Source organism: Anas acuta, chromosome 31 (genome assembly GCF_963932015.1).
Source record: "Anas acuta chromosome 31, bAnaAcu1.1, whole genome shotgun sequence".
NCBI classification, from domain to species: Eukaryota; Metazoa; Chordata; class Aves; order Anseriformes; family Anatidae; genus Anas; species Anas acuta.
In genome coordinates, this window is record NC_089009.1 from 591,262 (window position 1) to 609,386 (window position 18,125).

General features: G+C 48.6%; 2 protein-coding genes across 2 annotated transcripts; one reads left to right on the forward strand and one right to left on the reverse strand.

Annotated features, from left to right (window-relative positions):
* Window positions 1–890: 890 nt before the first annotated feature.
* LOC137846190 (zinc finger protein 493-like) lies at window positions 891–9,834 on the reverse strand. Its single transcript, XM_068663942.1, has 5 exons — window positions 9,398–9,834; window positions 6,863–6,945; window positions 6,566–6,692; window positions 5,335–5,445; window positions 891–5,210 (listed from the first exon to the last, which is right to left on the reverse strand). Exons 2-5 carry the CDS (start codon window positions 6,884–6,886, stop codon window positions 2,944–2,946), a joined length of 2,529 nt encoding a protein of 842 aa, XP_068520043.1. The 5' UTR covers window positions 6,887–6,945; window positions 9,398–9,834; the 3' UTR covers window positions 891–2,943.
* A 3,423-nt stretch (window positions 9,835–13,257) lies between these two features.
* On the forward strand, window positions 13,258–17,194 carry LOC137846320 (zinc finger protein 34-like). The gene is given in 5 exon segments (XM_068664283.1): window positions 13,258–14,280; window positions 14,450–14,576; window positions 15,075–15,082; window positions 15,719–15,889; window positions 15,891–17,194. Coding segments are annotated over 5 exon segments (1,359 nt in total). The 5' UTR covers window positions 13,258–14,256; the 3' UTR covers window positions 16,920–17,194.
* The last annotated feature ends 931 nt before the right edge of the window (window positions 17,195–18,125 follow it).

Here is an 18,125-nt window from a genome sequence, read left to right on the forward strand (position 1 = left end):
CAGCGCACCCTGTGCTTGCCTCTATGAGTTTAATAAATTGTAAACTTTAATTGCAATCCTATTTGGGACTCAGTCATTTATTTCACACAGCATGGCTCCCTGGCCCCAAACCAGAATGTGTTGTGAAGCTGCAGCACAGAAAATCAAAGAGGTTGGTTAGGGTTTGACCTTGGCCTTCTCTGTTGGCTCCCCCAGAGCATGCCACTGTGTGAGGAAAGGGTTCAGTGCTCCGCCCTGCTCAGCCTTCCCTGCTCTACAAGGAAAGAGTTAACTCTCCTAGCAGCAGGCCACTGATGTGCTCAGGCCTTTGCTTGCAGCTCTGGGCAGAGACAAAGGAAAGGCCCCCACAGAGGAGGAGCCTGAGAGTCTGGGCTCTGCCAGGGTGCTCAGTGAGGGGAAAAGCCTTTGGTGCAGCTCACAGCTCCTTGCCCACCAGCAGACCTCAGAGGGGCACCCTGTAAGGCAAGTAAGAGCCTGGCTGGAAGCCACCCAGGCAGTGTCTTGGTTGCAGGAGGTGCACCGCGGCCATCCTGCAGCTGGGTCCAGCCTCAGGACACTTGGCATCCTCCAGCCTACACGACTCAGAGGAGCCAGGCTGCCTGCAAGGAGGGTGTGAGCCTGATTTGTCCCAGAGCTTGTGTTTTCATTGGGGCCTGCTTTCTTAAAATGAAAAATGGAAGGACAGGAAAGGTGCAAGGGGGCTTTGTTTCTGGTGTCAGTTCCATGAGCTCCAGCTGAAGTTCTTCCTGTAATCCCTGCAGACATGCTTTCTTCCTTTCTTTCTGTAGTGGTTTAACCCGGCCGGTAGCTAAACACCACACAGCCGTTCACTCACCCGCCCACTTCCCTCTCTGGGATGGGGGAGAGAAAAGGGAAATAAAACCCGTGAGTTGTGATAAAGACAGTTTATTAAGACAGGAAAATAATAATAACAATAAAAATAATAACAATGATGATGATAATAGTACTACTACTACTACTGTGTAAAAACAAGTGATGCACAATGCAATTGCTCACCACCCGCTGGCCAATGCCCAGCCTAACCCCGAGCAGTCAGGCCACCCTTCCCTGGCTAGCCACCCCTATGTATTGTTTAGCATGACCCCAGATGGGATGGAATACCGCTTTGGCTAGTTTGGGTCACCTCCCCTGGGTCTGTCCCCTCAAAGCTCTTGCCCATTGGCAGGACAGAGCAAGAAGCTGAGAGGTCCTTGGTTTGGTGTAAGAACTGCTCTGCAACAATTAAAACATCGGGGTGTTACCAGCACTCTTCTCATCCTAAGCCAAAACATAGCATTCTACCAGCTACTAGGAAGAAAATTAACTCTGGCCTAACTGAAACCAGGACACTTTCCAGCCAAGTTTTCTTTTGGATCTTCATGAACTCACCCACAGCAGATGGGTTTATCCAGGGGTTTATCTAGAGGTGACTTTCCTGGGCTCTCTGAGTGAAGAGTCACTTTCCCGGGTGACTTTCCTCATACACATCCCTGGGAGAAATGTGCTTCTGATCCACCTAACAACATCCCAAGGGCTTCCAGTGGCTTCGCCACAGCCAGCTCTGCACTCGCCTTTGTGTGGTCACTTGGCACCCCATCTCCAGTTGAAAAGGGGAGCAATATGGGTAATTCCCACACTGGGGACAAAGCAGGAACAGGATATATTTGTCCCAGAACACCCACCACAACCTAAGGCCAGGAAGGCTGATATGCTCCAGCCAAAGGATGGGAAAACTCCAAGGCATGCCGTTCACAAGCCAAAATGGGGTCTGCCTTGTCCAAGTGAGCCAAAGTGAAACTGGGAGCACTTCCTTATGCAGAGGTGTGGGAATTGTGACTTTCTTCTGTGCCTTGATGTGTCATTTGTGAATCTTGGCAGGATGTTGCTTACTCAGGTGGAGATTGGAAGTGTTGCCTGCCTTGCTTTGGGATGAGCATCACCAAAACTCTGGACTCCTTACCCAGCACTGCTCTGACTTCTTAGCTCTCCTGCATGACATCTCCCAAAGGTTCACTTGCAGCTGGCCAGCTGGTCCCCATGGGCTCTTGTGGTAGGAGCAGTGAGCTGGCCACTGCCAAAACATGAGCCTGGCTACAAGCGTAGAGGATAGCACAGAGCATCAGCTGGCTTTTCCTGTTTCCCTTTTCCTTTCCAGACTCTTCTATCAGCATCCCTACACCCTTTGCATCCCAGAGGGGGTGAAGGCACTGGGGAATCTGCTAAGCTGCTCAAAGAAGATGGAGCAAATGCATCATTCCCTGATGGACTCACAGCAATATCTCCCAAGAAAGGCACCAGCAAATATCTTGACACCCAGAGCTCTCTTTTGTCTGCACCAGGATAAACCATGGCTTCAAGACTCAAGGATGGGAGTTTGCTCTTTGTGGGGTTTTTATGCTGGGTTTCCCGGTAGGAATTTAAATCTCTCTGTCACGGCTTCTGGGACTCGGTATTTACTGCTGTTAACAAACCATTGGGCAGCAAGTCCCCTAAAGGTGAGGGGTAAAAAGGTGACGTGAAAATCAGGAATCCCAGAGAATATTTTACGCAGTGATAAACAGAACAAGGAAGGGAAGAGGGGATTGGATCTGTCCAACAGCCATCGTCGGATGCCCACACTAGGAACAGGGTTTCTCTCTCTGCTCTCAGCCATATACACCATTCCCTGATGGGCTCTCAGTGATATCTCCCAGGGAACACAGCCTGGGAAAACATCTTATTCTTACACCTAGTGCTCCCTGCTGTCTGCATCGGGCTAAACCTCGGCTTCAAGTTTCGGGGGAGGGAGTCTGATCTGCAGGAGGTTTTGAAGATGAGTTTGCCACAAGGCTCTTCCTCTGCTCACGGTATTTATAAGAAATATAAATATATTTCTGTGTGCATTTAGAATTAGGTGACCATGTTCGAGCTCTGGCAGAATCTCCTCCCACACTCAGGGCACTGCTACAGCTTGTCTCCTTTGTGGACACGCTTGTGTGATCTAAGTTCAGAACTGCTTTTGAAGGCCTTTGCACAGTCAGGACACTTGTAGGGTCTCTCTCCTGTGTGGGTCCGTTTGTGCAATTTGAGACTATATCTCGACTGGAAGCCCTTCCCACACTCAGGGCACTTGTAGGGCATCTCTCCTGTGTGGATCCGTTTGTGCCATTTGAGTCCAGTACTCGAGTGGAAGCTCTTCTCACACTGTGAGCACTTGTAGGGTCTCTCTCCTGTGTGGATCCGTTTGTGCAGATTGAGTTCAGAACTCCTTACGAAGCCTTTCCCACACTCAGGGCACTTGTAGGGTCTCTCTCCTGTGTGGATCCATTTGTGCCATTTGAGCCCAGAACTCGTGCTGAAGCTCTTCTCACAATCAGGGCACTTGTAGGGTCTCTCTCCTGTGTGGATCCATTTGTGCCATTTGAGTCCAGAACTCGAGTAGAAGCTCTTCTCACACTCAGGACACTTGTAGGGTCTCTCTTCTGTGTGGATCCGTTTGTGCAATTTGAGTACAGAAATCCTTATGAAGCCCTTCCCACAATCAGGACACTTGTAGGGTCTCTCTCCTGTGTGGATCCATTTGTGCACATTGAGTGCAGAACTCCTTATGAAGCCTTTCCCACACTCAGGGCACTTGTAGGGTCTCTCTCCCGTGTGGGTCTGTTTGTGTACTTTGAGTTCAGAACTCGTTTTGAAGCTCTTCTCACAATCAGGGCACTTGTAGGGTCTCTCTCCTGTGTGGATCCGTTTGTGCAAACTGAGTCCATAATTCGACTGGAAGCTCTTCTCACACTCAGGGCACTTGTAGGGTCTCTCTCCTGTGTGTATACGTTTGTGCAAATTGAGTGCAGAACTCCTTATGAAGCCCTTCCCACACTCGGGGCACTTGTAGGGTCTCTCTTCCGTGTGGATCCATTTGTGCAAATTGAGTACAGAAATATTTATGAAGCCCTTCCCACAATCAGGGCACTTGTAGGGTCTCTCTCCTGTGTGGATCCGTTTGTGCACATTGAGCCTAGAACTCGTGTTGAAGCTCTTCTCACAATCACGGCACTTGTAGGGTCTCTCTCCTGTGTGGATCCGTTTGTGCAATTTGAGTCCAGAACTCGAGTGGAAGCTCTTCTCACACTCAGGGCACTTGTAGGGTCTCTCTTCCGTGTGGATTCGTTTGTGCAATTTGAGTACAGAAATCCTTATGAAGCCCTTTCCGCAATCAGGGCACTTGTAGGGTCTCTCTCCTGTGTGGATCCATTTGTGCAAACTGAGTCCATAATTCGACTGGAAGCTCTTCTCACAATCAGGGCACTTGTAGGGTCTCTCTCCTGTGTGGGTCTGTTTGTGCACTTTGAGTTCAGAACTCGTTTTGAAGCTCTTCTCACAATCAGGGCACTTGTAGGGTCTCTCTCCTGTGTGGATCTGTTTGTGCCATTTGAGTCCAGATCGTGAGTGGAAGCTCTTCTCACACTCAGGGCACTTGTAGGGTCTCTCTTCCGTGTGGATCCATTTGTGCAAATTGAGTAAAGAAATCCTTATGAAGCCCTTCCCACAATCAGGGCACTTGTAGGGTCTCTCTTCTGTGTGGATCCATTTGTGCACATTGAGCCCAGAACTCGTGTTGAAGCTCTTCTCACAATCAGGGCACTTGTAGGGTCTCTCTCCTGTGTGGATCCGTTTGTGCAATTTGAGTTCAGAACTCGTTTTGAAGCTCTTCTCACAATCAGAGCACTTGTAGGGTCTCTCTCCTGTGTGAAAATACTTATGGGAGGCGAGTGCAGAGCTGCTTCTGAAGCTCTCCTCACACTCCAAGCACTTGTAGGGTCTCTCTCCTGTGTGAATCCGCTGGTGTATAGCAAGACTGTATCTTTCTATGTAGCTCTTCCCACACTCAGTGCACTTGTAGGGTTTGTATCCTGTGTGGATGCGCCGGTGCTTAAGAAGATAGGAATGACTTTTAAAGATTCTTCCACACTCGCCACATTGGTTCTCCAATTTCTTCTGGCAGCCTTGCTTCATTGTCAGTTCTTTAGCCTTCTTTTGACCTTTGCTGCCATCTAGGGGCTTCCGAGCTCCATTTCCTCGATGGGTTTTTAGTGGCTTCTTGAGATGCTTTCCATGCTCCAGGCCCTTTTGCACGCCCCTTCTGGTTTTTCCCACAGAGACAGCATTCAGCTGCCTTTGGGCCACGCCACCTTTCTGAAGAGGCTCCGCTGCTTTTGTGATCCTGTCACCTGCTGGATGACAGAGGAAATCCACAACCAGCCCATAGTGCCCACAGTATTGCCCAGACAGAGCTCTCTGATCCTCTGATCTTGGAATTTGCCAACCCCAATCTCCTCCCTTCCTCCACCACCTCACCTGGGCTGAGGTCTCCTGTCACATCCTCCACGCCATGCAGATCTGGGATCCAGGGATCTTCCCCTTCTTCAAGCTGGGAGATCACCACGGGTTTGAGGGATGGAAGGAGTCCTTAAATGACATAAACAGAGGAGATGAGAGCATTTGGAGGGCTACTAAGATGATCAGAGGGCTGGAAAACCTCCCTATGCATAAAGCTTGAGGAAATTGAGCTTGTTTAGCTTGGAGAAGAGAAGGCTCCAGGGAGACCTCACTGCGGCCTTCCAGTGTTTGAAGGGAGCGTATCAACAGGAGGGGGAACGCATGCTTGGGGGATGGTTTTAAACTTAGAGGGGAGATTTAGGTTGGAAATGAGGAGAAAGTTTTTCACTCAGAGGGTGGTGAGGCACTGGAACAGTTTGCCCAGGGAGGTTGTGGATGCCCCAGCCCTGGAGGCATTCAAGGCCAGGCTTGATGCAACTCTGGGCAGCCTCCTCTACTGGTTGGCAACCTTGCCCAGAGCAGGGGGGTTGAAACTCAAAGATCTTTAAGGTCCTTTTCAATCCAGGCCGTTCTATGACTCTATGATTTCCATGGTTTTGACACAGCTGCTAAGCGTCCACGTGTACTATGTAATCACTCCCTTCCTGTAAAGCCACTTTTAAGGCCCAGTATCATTCAGGTCAGCAACATAGACTAGCTTTGTTTGAAGACAGCAAGGCTCTTCTATCTCTGAAAATACTGCAGGGGCTTACTTATTTGCCTTACCTTTTTCCTACTTATTCAATGCAGCTGACTTCAAGAAGGTTTAGGGGAAAACTGAGGAAGGCAATGCTGAGAAGGAAGATTTACATGCAACCACCAAGAAAAGCTCTTTTGGATGCATGTCTATATAGCTATAATATATACATATATATACAAGTATATGTCTATATAGCTATATAGTTTGTATATTATTATATTATTAAATATTCTAATATACAGTATTATTTTTCATATTATATTATGATTGTGTCATTATATCATAATATATATATGTTACAGTGGATAACACACTACTGTCTTCTTAACTCATCTTTTTTGTTTGTGGTGTTACATTGCTGTTTTTTTTTTTATTATTTATTTTTTTTTCCTTCTGTATGCAGTAAATAATTGCACTGTGTTTATGTCCATATGTCCTGCTCACAGAGGCTTCTTCTACACCACGAAAGCTCCCCTACTGAGGAGAAAAGGAAGCAAAGCCCTCACTCACCCAGTGAAGTTATGGACTCATACGTCTCCAGCATCACGTCCCGGTAGAGCACTCGCTGTGCAGGATGCAGCAGCTCCCACTCCTCCCTGCTGAAATACACCGCCACCTCCACGAAGGTCACGGGTTCCTGCAAGCAAAGAGGCTCCATGTAGAAGCAGCCTGTTGATGACAGAAGCTCCAGTCCCAGTGGCTTCTCTGTGCCCAGCACACAAATGCTAGCTGACGGCACCTCATCTTCCCCCTGCATTCACATCCCTTCCCCCTTGGCCTCTCCTGGCTGCTTCTCCAAGCCCCTACCTCAGCTGGATGTGCCGTGGCCATTTTCTGCCCTCCTGTAGGCTGGGACAATCACAGCTGAAAGGTAGATGTCAAACTGGAACCTGCTGGGACAAGAGAAATGGCAGGGTAGGTTTGGGGGAATGCAGCAGTCCCTGTCCCTGTCCCTCCCCAGCGCCAGCCCAGCTGCAGGCCATTGATTGGGGATAAAAGCCAGCTGGGACACAGGTTTAAGAAAGGAAAAAGCTGCTGCACATCAGCAATAGTCAGAGAGGAGTGAGAAAATGAGATGAAAACAACCCTGCAGACACTAAGTTCAGTGACAAAGGAGGAAGGAGGTGCTCCAGGCACCAGGACAGAATTTCCCCTGAAGTCTGTGGCCAGGACCATGAGGAGCTGCCCTTTGCCCCCATCTCGTTTGATTGTGATGTTTATTGGAAAGCGATCTCCCTGTCTTAATCTGTGAGCTGTTAAGTTGTTCTTGTTTCAGAGTATTTTCTTCCCCTGACCCATTCAAGAGGAGCCCTGAGTTAATCCATTGAGATGGGGAAGATGCTGAAACCTATCTTGATTAGTATTTAGCTACATATATGGTAAAATATCTTATTTATTGGTGTGGATGGGAACCTAGAAATATCCTAATTATAGGGATGTAGATGAGAAGTAGATGTAAAAAGAAGATATCGTTCAAGGCTAACGGATAAGGGAAGAAGGAACACCTCGTTAAGAAAGAATGAACAACTTGTTGGCAGGAAACAAGGCAAAGGTAAGCAAAAAAGACCTAAACTGTTCAACAGAAGGTCAAAGTCCACAAAGGTAAAGAGAGTTTAACCTCCTCTTCCTTGTTGCCTTCATCCTGAAAGGCCTCTGCCCACGACCACCAGGCTACATTGAACAGGCCCAACCGGAAGGAGCAAGGAAGAATTTACCACCTAATTGGAAGGGTCATTGTATAGGGGGATACTTGGCACTTCACAATTCTTTTTATAATGGGCCTACAGTACCTATGGGGATCTTAAGGTCCCCATGGAAATGCAATAACTCAAGCAATCCCACTGAATCCTTTGATAGAAAGGCCTACAGGATACCATAGTTTTGTTAGATGGTGAATTCCTAGCTTGGGAGTGAGCGATTTGGAAAAGGCAATAGTTAATATTTCAGCCGAATTAGAACAGGTAGAGAATTCCACCACAGATGTGATAAAAGCACCAGAGGTAGAAGTATCATCTCTCAGTAGGGTAGTTTTACAAAATTGAATGGCTTTAGATTTATTAACAGCGAAGGAAGGAGTGTGCACTGTAAGAAACCAGAGTTGCTGTACATATATTGATCAAATATACCAAAGAGTAGAAACCGATTTAGAGGAGATACAGAAACATACTCACCAATTGCATGAGGTGTCACGGGATGACACCTTGCTTGGGTTTACTGAATTATGGGAAAAACTAACCAGTTGGTTACCAAATTTGACATGGTTAAAACAATTGTTTACTACATGTTTAACCTCCTCTTCCTCGTTGCCTTCATCCTGAAAGACCCCTGCCCATGAACAACAGGCTACACTGCACAGGCGCAACTGGAAAGAGCAGGGAGTATGCAAATGAGTACTTGGAAGAGGTCCGCCTTTTCAGGGAAATTAATGAATATGTATTAGAGCTCATGTAATATGTAACAGTATTCGTGTATAAAATTGTGAGAGACAACCGCACTTTTTGAGGGAAGCTATTCCCAGTGCGTCCGGTGCACCACAATAAAGAAAACCTACTTTACAACCCTATGGTTGTGGACTCTTTTCTGCGTGTATGGAATGCTGGTGGAAATGCTGACTACGCCTGAGGGAGGACCAGCAGCTGCCTGTAAAATGGGTCTTCAGTTACAGGCAGATCCTGAACAACAGACTTAGGAAGCATTTGCAGAACAAAGAAAGGCAAGTCCTGTAGGTAAGGAGGTAGCACAAGCCCCAGAACAAGCAAGCAAGGAAACCAAGTGCTGGCAGAACAAACACAACAGGAGGCAGGCAAATTTTTGTAGCATGCAGGAATTGATACACGCAGAGGTATGGACAATGGTTATTTGATGTCAGGTGTGTGCGCATCTTAGAAATGTAGTCCCACATATATTATTACAGAGCTTCAACAGGTCAGCAAAGCATGCTGATCGTCTCTGCTCACTTCTTGATTTTCCCAGCTCCAATCCCGTCCTGTGCCCCCTCAGAAACCTCAGCAACAGAGTCTAAGGCACGGCTCAGGAAACAACACTGTAGATCCAGAGCCTTCCTGCTGTGGACTTGCATCCTCTTTCACAGAGCCCAGCTCATTTCTTGGCTGCAGCCAAGAGAGGAGCAATGAGCAACAAGCTGCATGCTTTGCGTCCTGACAGCTATCTCCCACCCTTGAACAGCAACATGGGTCAGATCCTGCTTTTCCTTTCCCCTTTTGCATGACCTCCCAAGTCTGGTGCTGAGCTTTAGATGCTCAGGCCCTGTCTCAAAGGGGGGAATCATGTGAAAAAGGAAAATTCTGCCTCTTGTCTGCATAAGCAATGAAGAGTACCTACCTCGAGTCCACAGTAGGCTGCTCCCACCCTCGTTGCAGGCAACCAGGTCTCTACTTGCCTTACAGGGTGCCCCTCTGAGGCCTGCTGGTGGGCAGGGAGCTGTGAGCTGCACCAAAGGCTTTTCCCCCCACTGAGCACCCTGGCAGGGCCCAGACACTCAGGCTCCTCCTCTGTGGGGGCCTTTCCTTTGTCTCTGCCCAGAGCTGCAAGCAAAGGCCTGAGCATATCAGTGGCCTGCTGCTAGGAGAGTTAACTCTTTCCTTGCAGAGCAGGGAAGGCTGAGCAGGGCGGAGCGCTGAACCCTTTCCTCACACAGTGGCATGCTCTGGGGGAGCCAACAGAGAAGGCCGAGGTCAAGCCCTAACCAACCTCTGATTTTCTGTGCTGCAGCTTCACAACACATTCTGGTTTGGGGCCAGGAAGACATGCTGCACATCAGGAGGAGCTATGGCCAAGGCTGAGCTGCAGCCCAGAGCTCCTCCTACAAAGCTGATGAGGGGTTAAGGACCTTGGGCTGGGCCTGAACAGAGCCCCAGGGCATGGAAATGCCCCTACAGAGGAAGAGCCTGAGAGTCTGGGCTTTGCCAGGGTGCTCAGTGGGGGGAAAAGCCTTTGGTGCAGCTCACAGCTCCCTGCCCACCAGCAGACCTCAGAGGTGCACCCTGTAAGGCAAGTGAGAGCCTGGCTGGAAGCCACCCAGGCAGTGTCTTGGTTGCAGGAGGTGCACCGCGGTCATCCTGCAGCTGCATCCAGCCTCAGGGCACTTGGCATTGACTCAGAGGACCCGGTGTGTACCTCAAGGGGATTTAATACTGTGTAAGAATAATCCATGAGTAGAGTTGTATCATGTTAATTACTATATAATACTGTATGTCATCACTATCATGACTACTATACACCCTAGGTGAAAATGGTGATTAATTAGAATGTATGGGAAAGAGTGGAACCTGAGCATGACATAAATAGAATAGAATAAGGGGTGGATAGATGTCCTAGTTTTAGTTAGGCCAGAGTTAATTTTCTTCCTAGTAGCTGGTAGAATGCTATGTTTTGGCTTAGGATGAGAAGAGTGCTGATAACACCCTGATTTTTTAATTGTTGCAGAGCAGTTCTTACACCAAACCAAAGATGTCTCAGCTTCTTGCTCTGTCCTGCCAATGGGCAGGCTGGGGGTGCAGCAAGAGTTGGGAGGGGACAGACCCAGGACAGGTGACCCAAACTAGCCAAAGAGGTATTCCATACTGTCTGAAGTCGTGCTAAACAATATATAGGGGTGGCTAGCTGGGGGAGAGGGGCCGGACTGCTTGGGGTTAGGCTGGGCATCAGTCAGCGGGTGGTGAGCAATTGCATTGTGCATCACTTGTTTGTACACATTATTATTAGTAGTACTATTATCATCATTGTTGTTATTATCTTCCTGTCTTAATAAACTGTCTTTATCTCAACTCAGGGGTTTTACTTTCCCTTTTCTCTCCCCCATCCCAGAGAGGGAGTGGGGAGGGTGAGCGAATGGCTGTGTGGTGTTTAGCTGCTGACCGGCCGGGTTAAACCACTACAGAAAGAAAGAAAGAAAGCATGTCTGCAGGGATTACGGGAAGAACTTCAGCTGGAGCTCATTGCCTAGAAGATAACAACAATCCCCCAGAGGCGAGAGCGCCTTGATTTCAGGAAGAGGTACATCCAGAGCTAGGAGGTCCTCACCCATGACAGACTGAATGCTGGGGAGAAGGGCTACAAATGCCCCAAGTGCAGGAAGAGCTTCAGCCACAGCATGAACTCATTAAATATCAGCGAATCCAAGTGGGAGAAAGACCCTACAAGTGTCTTGCCTGCAGGAAGAGATTTTTTCAGACCTTGCACACTGGGAGAGACCTTGAGAACGGAGGAGTCCCCAGAGGCTTCTCATGACAAAGGGAGAGCTTCCAAAGGAGAAGGCATCCATGGCACCACCCAGATAAGGGTCTTACACCCATAGGCTTCGGATGCTCTTTCCTTGCTGACAAAAGAAAATCTCTCACCATGCTTAGTTTTCTCTTTCCACTCTTGCAGCAACCAGCTTTTAAAACACATTTCCTGAGGAAACTACAAAAACATTGTGTGTGTGTGTGTGCATGAGTTCCTCTCTCAGTAATTTCTGAGAAGGCCTGTGGAAGAGACTACCCTCTGATAAAACTGACTATTGGAAGCTTTGGAAGCTCTCCCAGACAAAGGGAGAGCTTCCAAAGGAGAAGGCATCCATGGCACCACCGAGATAAGGGTATTACACCCATAGGCTTCAGATGCTTTTTCCTTGCTGACAAAAGAAAATCTCTCACCATGCTTAGTTTTCTCTTTCCACTCTTGCAGCAAACAGCTTTTTTAACCTTGGGGGATCTCGGGACCCTGCTCTTCTCCAGGGCTGAAGTTATCTCAGAACAGGACTCGGGGGCTCATGTCACCTAGTGGGTTGTTGCCCCTACTACATCCCAGCTAAGTGCTCAGGCCTTTGCTTGCAGCTCTGGGCAGAGACAAAGCCATCAGTGACCTGCTGCTAGGAGAGTTAACTCTTTCCTTGCAGAGCAGGGAAGGCTGAGCAGGGCGGAGCGCTGAACCCTTTCCTCACACAGTGGCATGCTCTGGGGGAGCCAACAGAGAAGGCCGAGGTCAAGCCCTAACCAACCTCTGATTTTCTGTGCTGCAGCTTCACAACACATTCTGGTTTGGGGCCAGGAAGACATGCTGCACATCAGGAGGAGCTATGGCCAAGGCTGAGCTGCAGCCCAGAGCTCCTCCTACAAAGCTGATGAGGGGTTAAGGACCTTGGGCTGGGCCTGAACAGAGCCCCAGGGCATGGAAATGCCCCCACAGAGGAGGAGCCTGAGAGTCTGGGCTCTGCCAGGGTGCTCAGTGTGGGGAAAAGCCTTAGGTGCAGCTCACAGCTCCCTGCCCACCAGCAGACCTCAGAGGTGCACCCTGTAAGGCAAGTGAGAGCCTGGCTGGAAGCCACCCAGGCAGTGTCTTGGTTGCAGGAGGCGAACCGTGGTCAGAAGACATTAAGAACCAGTACGGGAACAGGCACATTGATTGCCCCATTAAGATAGGTTCGGCCAAACTCAGCAAACCTCTCAGAGAATCTCGAACTGAAAGTTGCTGGAAATAGGCGCACCGGAGCTGGGAAGAAGCTCAAGCTGAGAGAAGCAGACCTGTGCACACAACTGCCCCTCGCTGGTAAGCAGCTGCACATTATGGGGAATCATATGTCCTTAGGAACAAAGTCCTGGTAACCTTACAGCTTATTCTTCTACTTAACAATCAGTTTATGATCCTGAAACATGGGACCAAATTGAAGTCAAGGTGTGGGACTCTGCAACTACAAATGACAAGGTTGCAGTGGGATTGCTGGGCACCTGGCGAGCAATCTCTGAGGCCTTAAAGAGCCATGTGGGGCCACAGTCAGAAACGTGTGGTTTGCCAGATAGTGAGGGAGCTGTGGGCTCGTTTACTGATCCGACTGCTAGGGCATCGGTCCTTCTGCCGCTACAGCCATGGAAGGCTTTTGCTGTTCCGCCCCCTGTTGACCTGAACGTGCCTTTTGACCCAGGCCTCATTGGCTTGAAAAGGAGATGGGTATGTTTTTCTTCGATCTGGGAAGAACGGGAGACATAAGGCCCAAAGACCAAGTTGCTTGACAACTTAAAGCAAGATCTGTTGTTCAAAAGGAATGGAAAATGGAGACTGTTAAGTCACTGAACTTCAAGGATTGTTTGTTACCTTTCCTGATTGTACGTATGTATAGGCATACTCGGGTTTAGTATGTAAAAGGGATGTTCTATATATTTAGAATGTTTGATGTTGGTGTGTGCATGTTGGTGGAGCGTAGACTCCCCGCACACCCAGCGCTGTTTACTTGCCTTTTATACCTTTTATACCTTTTGTAAATATTATTTTCTGAATATTACTAAATTCAGATTGAGTTGAGACTTCATTTATAACAAGGTAGGTACTCTCCATTGTTTATGCAGACAAGAGGCAGGATTTTTCCTTTTCCACATGATTCCCCCCTTTGAGACAGGGCCTGAGCATCTAAAGCTCAGCACCAGACTTGGGAGGTCATGCAAAAGGGGAAAGGAAAAGCAGGATCTGACCCATGTTGCTGTTCAAGGGTGGGAGATAGCTGTCAGGACGCAAAGCATGCAGCTTGTTGCTCACTGCTCCTCTCTTGGCTGCAGCCAAGAAATGAGCTGGGCTCTGTGAAAGAGGATGCAAGTCCTCAGCAGGAAGGCTCTGGATCTGCAGTGTTGTTTCCTGAGCCGTGCCTTAGACTCTGTTGCTGAGGTTTCTGAGGGGGCACAGGACGGGGTTGGAGCTGGGCAAAGAGCTCAAAACGAGACGGGGCAAAGGGCAGCTCTCTGTGGGTTGCACCCCCTTTTAGGCCATATCCACCTGCCCCAACATGAGCTCCTCAGTGGGCTGCAGTTTAGAGATCTGATCCACTCTGCCACACCGGGGGCTGCAGCAGGACAGCCTGCTTCCCCATGGTCCTGGCCACAGGCTTCAGGGGAAATTCTGTCCTGGTGCCTGGAGGAGCTCCTTCCTCCTTTGTCACTGACCTTAGTGTCTGCAGGGTTGTTTTCATCTCATTTTCTCACTCCTCTCTGACTATTGCTGATGTGCAGCAGCTTTTTCCTTTCTTAAACCTGTGTCCCAGCTGGCTTTTACCCCCAATCAATGGCCTGCAGCTGGGCTGGCGCTGGGGAGGGACAGGGACAGGGACTGCTGCATTCCCCCAAACCTACCCTGCCATTTTTCTTGTCCCAGCAGGTTCCAGTTTGACATCTACCTTTCAGCTGTGATTGTCCCAGCCTGCAGGAGGGCAGGAAATGGCCACAGCACATCCAGCTGAGGTAGGGGCTTGGAGAAGCAGCCAGGAGAGGCCAAGGGGGAAGGGATGTGAATGCAGGGGGAAGATGAGGTGCCGTCAGCCAGCATTTGTGTGCTGGGCAAGGGAAGCCACTGGGACTGGAGCTTCTGTCATCAACAGGCTGCTTCTACATGGAGCCTCTTTGCTTGCAGGAACCCGTGACCTTCGTGGAGGTGGCGGTGTATTTCAGCAGGGAGGAGTGGGAGCTGCTGCATCCTGCACAGCGAGTGCTCTACCGGGACGTGATGCTGGAGACGTATGAGTCCATAACTTCACTGGGTGAGTGAGGGCTTTGCTTCCTTTTCTCCTTAGTAGGGGAGCTTTCGTGGTGTAGAAGAAGCCTCTGTGAGCAAGACATATAATAAACACAGTGCAATTATTTACTGCATACAGAAGGAAAAAAAATTAAAAAAAAATAAAAAACCCAGCAACCTAAAACCACACAGAAAAAAAGATAAGGATGAGTTAAGAAGACAGTAGTGTGTTATGCACTGTAACATAATATATATTATGATATAATGATACAATCATAATATAATATGAAAAATAATACTGTATATTAGAATATTTAATAATATAATTTTATATAGCTATACATACATATACATGTATATATATGTAGATATTATAGTTATATAGACATGCGTCCAAAAGAGCTTTTCTTGGTGGTGGCATGTAAATCTTCCTTCTCAGCATTGCCTTCCTCAGTTTTCCCCTAAACGTTCTTGAAGTCAACTGCATTGAATAAGTAGGTAAAAGGTAAGGCAAATAAATAAGCCCCTGCAGTATTTTCAGAGATAGAAGAGCCTTGCTGTCTTCAAACAAAGCTAGTCTATGTTGCTGACCTGAATGATACTGGGCCTTAAAAGTGGCTTTACAGGAAGGGAGTGATTACATAGTACACGTGGACACTTAGCAGCTGTGTCAAAACCATGGAAATCATAGAATCATAGAACAGCCTGGATTGAAAAGGACCTTAAAGATCTTTGAGTTTCAACCCCCCTGCTCTGGGCAAGGTTGCCAACCAGTAGAGGAGGCTGCCCAGAGTTGCATCAAGCCTGGCCTTGAATGCCTCCAGAGCTGGGGCATCCACAACCTCCCTGGGCAAACTGTTCCAGTGCCTCACCACCCTCTGAGTGAAAAACTTTCTCCTCATTTCCAACCTAAATCTCCCCTCTTAGTTTAAAACCATCCCCCCTTGTCCTATCACTACCAACACATGTAAGCAGGCGTTCTCCCTCCTGTTGATACGCTCCCTTCAAACACTGGAAGGCCGCAGTGAGGTCTCCCTGGAGCCTTCTCCTCTCCAAGCTAAACAAGCTCAATTTCCTCAAGCTTTATGCATAGGAAGGTTTTCCAGCCCTCTGATCATCTTAGTAGCCCTCCAAATGCTCTCATCTCCTCTGTTTATGTCATTTAAGGAACTCGTTCCATCCCCCAAACCCGTGGTGATCTCCCAGCTTGAAGAAGGGGAAGATCCCTGGATCCCAGATCTGCATGGCGTGGAGGATGTGACAGGAGACCTCAGCCCAGGTGAGGTGGTGGAGGAAGGGAGGAGATTGGGGTTGGCAGAAGGCAAAATCAGAGGATCAGAGAGCTCTGTCTGGGCAATATTGTGGGCACTATGGGCTGGTTGTGGATTTCCTCTGTCATCCAGCAGGTGACAGGATCACAAAAGCAGCGGAGCCTCTTCAGAAAGGTGGCGTGGCCCAAAGGCAGCTGAATGCTGTCTCTGTGGGAAAAACCAGAAGGCGCGTGCAAAAGGGCCTGGAGCATGGAAAGCATCTCAAGAAGCCACTGAAAACCCATCCAGGAAATGGAGCTCGGAAGCCCCTAGATGGCAGCAAAGGTCAAAAGAAGGCTAAAGAACTGACAATGAAGCAAGGCTGCCAGAAGAAATTGGAGAACCAATGTGATGAGTGTGGAAGAATCTTTAAAAGTCATTCCTATCTTCTTATGCATCAACACATCCACACAGGAGACAAACCCTACAAGTGCGCTGAGTGTGGGAAGAGCTACATAAAAAGATCCACTCTTACTATACACCAGCGGATTCACACAGGAGAGAGACCCTACAAGTGCTTGGAGTGTGAGCTGAGCTTCAGCAACAGCTCTTCACTCATCTACCATCAATATGTTCACAAAGGAGAGAAACCCTACAAGTGCCCTGAGTGTGGGAAGGGCTTCATAAAGATTTCTGTACTCAATTTGCACAAATGGATCCATAAAGAAGAGAGACCCTACAAGTGTCCTGAGTGTGGGAAGGGCTTCATAAGGAGTTTTTCATTCAATCTGCATAAACGGATCCACGCAGGAGAGAGACCCTACAAGTGCCCTGAGTGTGGGAAGAGCTTCCCTTCGAGTTATAGACTCAATGCGCACAAATGGATCCACACAGGAGAGATGCCCTACAAGTGCCCTGAGTGTGGGAAGGGCTTCCAGTCGAGATATAGACTCAAATTGCACAAACGGATCCACACAGGAGAGAGACCCTACAAGTGTCCTGACTGTGCAAAGGCCTTCGAGAGCTGTTCTGACCTTAGATCACACAAGTGTGTCCACAAAGGAGACAAGCTGTAGCAGTGCAGAAACTGTAAAAACATTGTGTGTGTGCGTGCATGAGTTCCTCTCTCAGAAATTTCTGAGAAGGCCCGTGGAAGAGACTGCCCTCTGATAAAGGTGACCATTTCATCCCTTGTCTGGGAAATGCCTTTTCTCGGGGGTGTGAAAGGGGAAAGGGAAGGGGAAGAATAAAATACCTGATTTGTCCCAGAGCTTGTGTTTTCATTGGGGCCTGCTTTCTTAAAATGAAAAACGGAAGGACAGGAAAGGTGCAAGGGGGCTTTGTTTCTGGTGTCAGTTCCAGCCCAGTGCTTGCTTCTGGGGGGAGACATGTTCGGCACACAACCACACCACCCTTCCTAAATGTGCTGCTACACGTGTTTAGGAAACCTATGTGCCTATGAAGACAACAAGCGGAGGGAGTTGGTGGTGTTCAGCCTGGAGAAGAGAAGGCTCCAGGGAGACCTTGTTGCAGCCCTCCAGTACCAAAAGTGGGCCTACAAGAAAGCAGGAGAGAGACACTTTATTAGGGAGTGTATTGGTAAGACAAGGAGGAACGACTTTAAACTCAAAGAGGGTAGGTTCAGATTAGATATTGGGAAAAAAATCCTTTCTGTGAGGGTGGTGAGGCACTGACACGCGTTGCCCAGAGAAGTTGTGGATGCCCTATCCCTGGAGGTGTTCAAGGCCAGGTTGCATGGGGCTCTGAGGAATCTGACCTAGTGGAAATTGTCCCTTCCCATAGCAGGAGGCTTGGAATTCGATACTCTTTACAGCAACCCAAGCTGTTGTATGATTATGATCTCTCCCCAGTGAAGCTGGTTGTGACCGTGTTGGTTTTCTCACGCTGCTCCCTCCCTTGCAGCATCGACTTCCTGGTAATATGTACTGCAAAATGCTGCTGACATAATAAGTAGTCACCAGTGCTACCAGCCTCACTCCTCATTCCTTTGAGGAATCTGCCACCACCCATGAGCGGGGGTTGCTCTCGCCATGTGGGGTGGAAAGGCAGAAGGTACAGAGGAGAAGAGACCAGACCCATCTTTGCAAAGTGGTGCTGCTAAGCTGACTGGCAATATAGACCAGTTCTATAAAAGGCCTGCATGTTCTCACCCTGCTGGCCCACAGTGAAGGCATCACCCAAGAAGGGCTACTGCTGAAGGTTCTGAACTTCTGATCATCATTTGCAGAGATTTCTGCTAGCTTCTACATCTCACAGCAGCATACACTGGTGTGCTTTCCTCTCAGCAGGCTTAAGCCCATCTT

Excerpts from the sequence above, each read along its gene's own strand:
- LOC137846190 (XM_068663942.1), bottom strand. The coding sequence starts at position 6,886 with ATGGCCACGGCACATCCAGCTGAG. Across the intron at positions 6,693-6,862 it reads CCACGGCACATCCAGCTGAG|GAACCCGTGACCTTCGTGGA; the intron begins GTAGGGGCTTGG and ends CTTTGCTTGCAG. Across the intron at positions 5,211-5,334 it reads GACAGGAGACCTCAGCCCAG|CAGGTGACAGGATCACAAAA; the intron begins GTGAGGTGGTGG and ends TCTGTCATCCAG.